Genomic DNA, 8,690 nt, shown 5'->3' with positions numbered 1-8,690 from the left:
CTGGTGTTTCTAATTTTAGCCATTCTGGCAGGGGTAAGATGGTATCTCAAAGTTGTTTTGATTTGCATTTCCCTGATAGCTAAGGATGTGGAGCATTTTCTTAAGTGTCTTTCAGCCTTTTTGATTTCCTCCATTGAGAATTCTTTCTTCAGTTCTGTACCCCATTTTTTAATAGGGTTATTTGGTGTTTTGTTGACTAGTTTCTTGAGTTCTTTGTATATTTTGGAGATCAGCCCTTTGTCGGATATAGGATTAGTGAAAATCTTTTCCCAGTCAGTGGGCTGCCGTTTGGTCTTGTCAACTGTGTCCTTTGCCTTACAGAAGCTTCTAAGTTTGAAGAGGTCCCATTTATTAATTGTTTCTTTCAGTGTCTGTGCCCCTGGAGTTATGTTCAAGAAGCGGTCTCCTATACCAATTTGTTCAAGGGTACCTCCTACTTTCTCTTCTAAGAGGTTCAATGTGGCTGGATTGATGTTGAGGTCTTTGATCCATTTGGACTTGAGTTTTGTGCATGGCGACAGACATGGGTCTATCTGCAGTCTTCTACACACCCTCATCCAATTGTGCCAGCACCATTTGTTGAAGATGCTGTCTTTGCCCCATTGTATCATTTTAGCTGTTTTGTCGAAAATCAGGTGTTCATAGGTGCATGGATTAATATCAGGATTTTCAATTCGATTCCATTGGTCTACCTGTCTATTTTTATGCCAATACCAGGCTGTTTTCAGAACTATAGCTCTGTAGTAGAGCTTAAAGTCAGGAATGGTGATGCCTCCTGATGTTCTTTTATTGTATAGGGTTGTTTTGGCTATCCTGGGTCTTTTGTTTTTCCATATAAAGTTAATTATTATCCTTTCAAGGTCGGTGAAGAATTGTGGTGGGATTTTAATGGGGATTGCATTGAATCTGTAGATTGCTTTTGGTAAGATTGCCATTTTTACTATGTTTATCCTACCTATCCAAGAGCATGGGAGGTCTTTCCATTTTCTGGTATCTTCTTTAATTTCTTTCTTTAGAGTCACAAAGTTCTTATTATATAGATCTTTTACTTGTTTGGTAAGCGTTACACCAAGATACTTTATGTTGCTTGTGGCTATTGTAAAGGGTGATGTTTCTCTGATTTCTTTCTCTGCCTCTTTGTCGTCTGAAAAAAATAGGGCTACTGATTTTTTTGAGTTTATCTTGTATCCTGCTAGTTTGCTGAAGGTGTTTATCAGCTGTAGGAGTTCCCTGGTAGAGTTTATTGGGTCGCTTATGTAAACTATCATATCATCTGCAAATAGAGACAGTTTGACTTCTTCCTTTCCAATTTGGATGCCCTTGATCTCCTTTTGTTGTCTTATAGCATTAGCTAGAACTTCTAGTACGATATTGAAGAGATATGGAGAGAGAGGACAGCCTTGTCTTGTTCCTGATTTTAGAGGAATTGGCTTAAGTTTCTCTCCATTCAGTTTGATGTTGGCAGTTGGTTTGCTGTATATTGCTCTTATTATGTTTAGGTATGTTCCTGTTATCCCTGACCTCTCTAATACCTTTATCATGAAAGGGTGTTGAATTTTATCGAAGGCTTTTTCTGCATCTAGGGAGATAATCATATGGTTTTTCTTTTTCAGTTTGTTTATATGGTGGATCACGTTGATAGATTTTCGTATGTTAAACCATCCCTGCAATCCAGGTATGAAGCCTACTTGATCATGGTGGATGATTTCTCTGATGTATTTTTGAATTCGGTTTGCCATTATTTTATTGAGTATTTTTGCATCGATGTTCATCAGGGATATTGGTCTGTAGTTTTCTTTCTTAGTTGTGTCTTTGTGAGGTTTGGGTACCAAAGTTATTGTGGCCTCATAAAAAGAGATTGGCAATAAACCTTCTGTTTCTATCTTGTGGAACAGTTTGAGGAGTAGTGGTATTAGTTCTTCCTTGAATGTCTGGTAGAATTCTGCACTGAATCCATCTGGCCCTGGACTTTTTTTCGTTGGAAGGCTTTCGATGACTGCTTCTATTTCATTTCGGGTTATAGCTCTATTTAAGTTGTTTGTCTGTTCTTGATTTAATTTTGGTAAGTGATAGTTATCCAGAAACTTGTCCATTTCCTTTGAATTTTCAATTTTTGTGGAATACAGATTTTCGAAGTATGACCTGAAAATTGTCTGGATTTCCTCTGTGTCTGTTGTTATGTTCCCCATTTCATTTCTGATTTTGTTAATTTGCATGTTCTGTCTCTGCTTTTTCGTTAATTTGGATAAAGGTTTATCAATCTTGTTGATTTTCTCAAAAAACCAACTCTTTGTTGCATTGATTTTTTGTATTGTTTTCCTGGTTTCTATTTTGTTCTCTTATTCTGTCTGAATATATTACTCTCCCTCTGTTTCTCAATCTTTATCTTCCCTCTCCTCTCATAGCTCTGTCCTTCACATTTTATTATATTTTTATTAATGTATGTTGTGTGTGTGTGGGGGTATGTGCACATGTGTGCAGTTCCTTCAAAATCAAGAGAGAGTGCAAGATGCTGCAGTCCTGGAATTAAGGGACATGCGCTGCATGGGAGTTGGAAATCCCACTCTGGTTCTAGGCAAAAACAGTTTTCCCTTTTAATTGTAGCGTCATCATCTCTCCAGCCCAGCTCCATCTCTCTTATTTATTATCTATCTTATCTTATGATTTCAAGGTTCTCAAAAGCCCACTTCTACAGTAATCAACACATTGTATACACCAGTCTAACATGGTTAGTGTCTGTATGATAACAAAAACCAAGTTGAACAGAAAGGATTTACTTGGCTTTAAACAGTCAAATCATAGTCCACACTGAGGGAAGTCAGGGCAAGTACTCAAACAGACAAGGAACCTAGAGGCAAGGCCCGAAGCACAGACGGTGGAGGAACACTACTCACTGGCTTGCCTTTCATGGCTTGCTCAGCCTGATTTTTTTTTTTTACCATCCATAATGGGGAACACCTTTCATTGTCAATCATTAATCAAGAAAATGCCCTCCGCCACCCCAAAGGTAAAATATGATGGCATTTTCTCTTTGAATTTCCCTCTTCCAGATGACCCTGGCTTGTGTAAAGGTGACAAAAACTATCCATCACAGTATCCACAAGTCAGAAAACAATGACACTAGTTTGTCTTGGAGAAATTGGATCCTTTCTACATTGTGGTTAGACCGTGACTTCATACGTTGCAAAACATTGATTCTGATAGGGTCTGACATAAGTAAATCACCAAACTGACAAATGATCCAGCAATTCCACGTTTGATTTACACCACTGCGTTGGTGAACTCTAAGTGTCAACTTCGCACAACCTGTAACAACCTGGGAGAAGAATACTAACATGGACTTGCCTTTACACATTGGCCTGTCTGCATGTTTGTGGATGACTGTCTTAATTTTTAATTGATGTAGAGAGAGAGAGAGAGAGAGAGAGAGAGAGAGAGAGAGAGAGAGAGCCCATTGTGAGCATCACCACTCCTTAGATACAGGGCACATGGACAGAATGAGAGAAGGGAAAGCCGACTGACAGCAAGCATTTAAACGAGGGTCTGTGTTTATTCCCTTTCTGCTCTTGACTGCCAGTGTGAAGCTGCAAATGCCTACCTTGCATTGCCAATAAATATGGACTGCAACACAGAATTGTTAAACAAATGAACACTTTCATTCTTGATGTTGCATCTTTGCTGGGATATTTTATCCCAGCAACAGAAATGGAGTGAGAGCAAACAAAGAATTGAAAGCAGGCCATTGTGGCTGTGCGCTGAGCTCCTGTTTGTAGCAGTAGCATTCCAGAGAAAGGTGGAGCAACCCATGTCCACCTTTGAATAAATACGAATAAATATGAATAAATAATGAAGTCTGGTGCTCACTTACGACTGAACACCTAGCCACATGCAGATAAACATTTTGAGCTATGCTGTGTTGGAAGTACACTGAGGGTGTCAGGTCAAGTGAGAAAAAGAACTCACAACTCAAACGTGGTCCTAATTGGTCTTATTAAAAAAAATTCAGAATCAGATATTAAGGAAAAAGCTGAAAGATCCTAGAAGCAAAAAGCAGCCACAGTCACTTTTTATCTCTCCAAATCCTCTGACCAAAAGGGGCCAAGGTCCTGGCTACACAACACCTTATCACTTCCTGTCTCCATATCATGTAGTCACTTCCTGTCTCCTCTCTGTACAGACCTCCAGATATCTATGATTATGGTTAACTGGTGGTGAGCTCCACCCTCTGAACTCCAGGCAAGCTTTATTTATCAGAACACAAACAAAATTACCACAACACATAGCAGTTACTGATTACTGCCTGACGCCAGTTCCACATGCAGTGAATCTGACTTTCATTCAGAAACACACAGAGAAGCTAGGGTGTAGGTTGCCAGAGGCTGGGGATGGGAAGGGAATGTGAGAGTTCAGCAGATGAAAAGTCTCAGTTTTATAACATGAACAGTCTTGGGGATAAGCATTAGTATTGATTGGAAAACGATGTGAATATTTGATCCACTGAGTTATGTTTAACAGGGTTGCAATCACAGCCCAGTTGTAGAGTGCTTACTTTGACTCTTAGGTTCATTTCTGTTGTTGCAATAAAGCAATCTGTCAAAGACGAACTTTGGGGCACAGGGGTTATTTCTAGCTTACAATTGCAGGTTGTAGTCCTTAATTGTGGAGAAGTCAAGGCAGGCACCTCAAAGAGCTGGTCACATGACATCTAACATCAAGTGTAGAAAGACATGCTCACTTGTTTGCTGAAGTTCAGATTCTGTACAGTTCAGGACAACCTGCCTAGGGAGTTGACACCCTTCACAGTGTGTTGGCTCTTCCTGTGTAACTCTGGCATATTTTAAGACATTCTGCTACAGGCATGCCCACAGGAAACTCATGGAAACTCACCACAGGTGACTCTACCTTGCATCAAATTGACAAGTAGAGCTAACCATCTCTTATGTGACACTGTTCCTGGGGAGACAGGAGCAAATATCTACTCATCCCAGGCAAGGAACTAAGGACGGACCAATGTAAAGGCACCATTGAGTTTTATTGGGTGGCTGGGGGAGCAAAATGCCTCAAAGATAGAGTCTCTTAGAATATCTTCATTTCTTCTAGGCCAGTTACAAAAAGACGTTTGTTGCATTTCCCATGTATCTTCAGACTCAGAAAAATATTCACAAATGATGGTAGCAATGTGGAATCAAAGACTAGAGAAAGTGGTGATACAGGATTGAAAGGCACATGGAATTTTTCCAGCCTGTCTCTCTGAAGCTCTGTGCTTTGTGCCCACAGGTAAGCCTTTCCCAGAAAGAAGGAAGGAAGGGGTGTGTTTGCTTTTACTGGAGGTCCTCCTTTATGTTCATTCTGTCTGCACAGTAGAACTCTAACCAAGGGCTTCTCATACCAATACTTTATCTCAGTTTCCCTGGTATAGCTAGGAGCCATTGGGATCCAGAGAGGTGTGGCATGCCATGGTAAGACATGAAGATGGAAGGGTGGACATGAGAAATCTTTGGGAACATTACAAGGCATGGAGGGGAGTGTGGATTTTCTTGTCTGTAGATAGAGGCAAACACAACCCAGCAGGCCTGAGGGGAAAACCAGGAGGAGAGAATTCTGGTAAGGACCACAGTCTCTTGGGAAAGCAGGGGCTCCAGACTCTCTAGCTCTTTGTGTCTTCACCAGGGGCACAGAGACACATAATGAACACAACTCTCCAAGGGCAGAGAGAGTCTTCAGGGCTCTCATTTTCTGCTCAGAGCCAAAGACTGAAAGCATTGGTTTCTGGCATCCCAGTCAGCCCCAGGGACTCCTTGATCAAGAGCGTAGCTCTGTCAGAACTTAGCTACAGACAGACAGAGAAGCAGAAGAGGTGAGCTGGTTCTCCACGAAGGGCAAGGCTTTATGCTGCAGACAAGAGTGAACATGGGCTCTGTTTGACTGACAGATGCTGTATTGATCACTGGGAGAAAACGTCATTGGGTTGTCTCATTGCTTTGCTTTGTTTTTCTTTCTTTGAAGGTGATGACATTGGAAGCATTAATCATGATGATGAAGATGAAGATCATGTAGTTCAGTGATGCTGCTGTTGCTGCTGGTTTGGTGATAGCAGAATGATGGTGAATTTGCAGGTAATGGACAGAGAAATCAAACCATTCTCACAGGTACTGAATGGTAGGAATCAAGCTTCTATCCCACTCTTAGAAACACTCGGGGCACTTACTCATTGACAAACCTTTCTCTTCTCGATTGCCCCAGCCCCAGGTTTATTATGGCTTTCCCTTCACAGGCGGAGAGAGGAGTGCTTATCAGGATAAGGATCACACATTGAGGCCCTTCCTTGCTTAGGGTTGTGCATTCCCCAGTATTTGATTGTGTCCCAGCTGTCATGCCAGCATCCTGAAGGAGGCACTGAGTCTGTGGTCAAAATGAGATCTCAAGACACGGCTTTTTATTCCCATCATGTATGGGCATCACAGGTGCCTTTGCAGCTTTGTGGCAGGAAGTGCTGGGTCCTGACAAGTGCTGGTGACTGGGACATGCAATCCCAGACCTTGACAGCCTGAGTCAGGGGGATCTCCATAAGATGGAGGCCAGTCTGAGCTAGCTTGTGAGTTCCAGACCAACCTTGGCTACCCAGTGAGAGCTGTTCTTAGGACAGAAACTGAAGAGAGGCGGTGTGTTCTTTGTTTGCATGTTGTTAACATAGGGAGGAGTCAGAGGGATGTTAGAAACAGTTCTAGCCCTTGGTCTATGCCATGGTAATATGATGTTAGAAACAGTTCTAACCCTTGGTCTGTGCCATGGTAATATTTTAAAATGCTCTAATTCACTAGAATGGGGCTTAGGTGCTGCCAAATGAATTTCTTGGCTCAGGAATGGACCAGAATCTCAGTCCCGGAAGACACCACTTTGAGATACAGGAAGCATCTGATTTTCCTATGTGACAAATGCCATGAAGGTAGAGGGAAGATCGGGGACTGTAGATGGAAAAGCTCTTTAACCAAAGCCTAGGGAGCACGAAGTTTGAAGGGGACAAGGATGGAGAAGTAGCCACGAACCATCTCACAGGCGTGGTGATGCACAACAGAGGCAGGAGGATCTCTGTGAGTTCCCGGACAGCCTGGACTACACAGTGAGTTCAAGACAGCCAGGGCTACTTATAGAGATGCTCCTAGGATTTTGTTTGTTGTTTTTTGAAGAGAGAGGACACCAAACACAGAGAGTCTAGGTCAGAAAGAGAGGTCTCTTTCCTTCATGCCACACTCAAGGGGATTTTTAGAAGGGCTCTGTCCATGGCCAGAATTCGGCTTGAGTTACCATTTGATCAGCTCTGGTAGGGAATGCAAATGTGAGGCTCACAGGCCACAATTTTCACTTCACCTTCTCCTCCCTCTGGTCCTCCATAGGGTTCTTCCCTGCTCCTTAGCTCACTGCCCTCGAATCCTGGGCCCATGCCACCGTTCTGGGCAGCTGGTCCCTGGACCAATCATAGCCGCGCTGGTGAGCTGGAGTTCGTGCTGCTGGGCTTTGCACACGTGCCCTCCCTGAGGCCAATGCTTGCAGTGGTCTTCCTGGCTGTCTTCCTGCTCACATTGCTAGGCAACACGCTCATCGTCACGCTCACCAGCCTGGACCCAGGCCTGCGTGCACCCATGTACTTCTTCCTGCGTCAGCTGGCCCTGGTGGAGATCTGCTTCTCACTGGACGTGGCGCCCCGTCTACTGGTGACCCTGCTGCTGCCTGGACGCGGGATGTACCCCACAAGCTGTGCCCTGCAGCTCTTCTTGGTGCTGTCCTGTGTCTCAGCGGAGTCCTTGCTCCTTACAGTCATGGCCTGGGATCGCTTCCTGGCCATTTGCAGGCCACTGCACTATGGGGCCATCATGAATTTGAAGCTGTGCCGCCTGCTGGCCACCTCGTGCTGGCTGGCAGGAATCCCCGTGGGTCTGGTCTTCACCGTCTGGCTCTTCAACTTCCCATACTGTGGGTCACGGGGCATTCGGCACTACCTCTGTGATATACCACCTCTGCTGAGCCTCGTGTGTGCAGACACCAGAGTCTTCGAGGCCAGTATTTTCGTGATCACTGTGGTATTCATGATTGTTCCTGTCTCTCTCATACTCCTGTCCTATACCAGGATTCTGATTGCTGTCCTCCGCATGCCATCAGCCTCTGGGCGCCACAAGGCCCTGTCCACCTGTGCCTCCCACCTCATCGTGGTAATTCTGTTTTATTGCACAACGGGGGTCATCCACTTGCGCCCCAAGGCCAGCTACTCTCCTGAGAGCAAACAAGTGGTGTCCCTGTCATACACCATGGTGACCCCTATGCTCAACCCCCTCATCTACAGCCTGCGGAACAAGGAGGTCAAGGCTGCCTTAGTTCGTGTCTTCATTCAGAGAAGAGGTACCTTTACCCCCTGACCTGCATATGACTTCATTTTCACAATTCCTTGGGGAGTGTTTTTGCCCTCGTGTTCTTGAGGGCCTCAGTGCACAAGTAACATAAACCCTTTCTAAAAGATTCTATTGCAGGGATGGTCCTGCTAGTTGTGTGGCTGGCGTGACAATTCTCTAACGGCTCCTTTGCCACAGGCCCATTTTCTTCTTGCTGTGTGTATTGCGTAGGTAGCATTCTGTTTGTCCACTGACATAACAGGTGGATTGGAATTCAAAAGCACGGTGACAACATCTTTCCCATGC

At 44.0% G+C, this 8,690-nt stretch overlaps 1 protein-coding gene across 1 annotated transcript; it reads left to right on the top strand.

Annotated features, from left to right (window-relative positions):
* The first annotated feature begins 7,439 nt into the window (after nucleotides 1-7,439).
* Nucleotides 7,440-8,411, top strand: LOC127238481 (olfactory receptor 10A7-like). Its single transcript, XM_051207098.1, has one exon. The coding sequence runs from the start codon at nucleotides 7,440-7,442 to the stop codon at nucleotides 8,409-8,411; it is 972 nt and encodes a 323-aa protein (XP_051063055.1).
* The last annotated feature ends 279 nt before the right edge of the window (nucleotides 8,412-8,690 follow it).

The sequence above is a fragment of the Phodopus roborovskii genome, unplaced genomic scaffold (assembly GCF_943737965.1).
Source record: "Phodopus roborovskii unplaced genomic scaffold, PHOROB, whole genome shotgun sequence".
Taxonomy (NCBI): Eukaryota; Metazoa; Chordata; class Mammalia; order Rodentia; family Cricetidae; genus Phodopus; species Phodopus roborovskii.
Note: the sequence above shows the minus strand (reverse complement) of the source record. Positions and strands in the feature narration are given on the sequence as shown.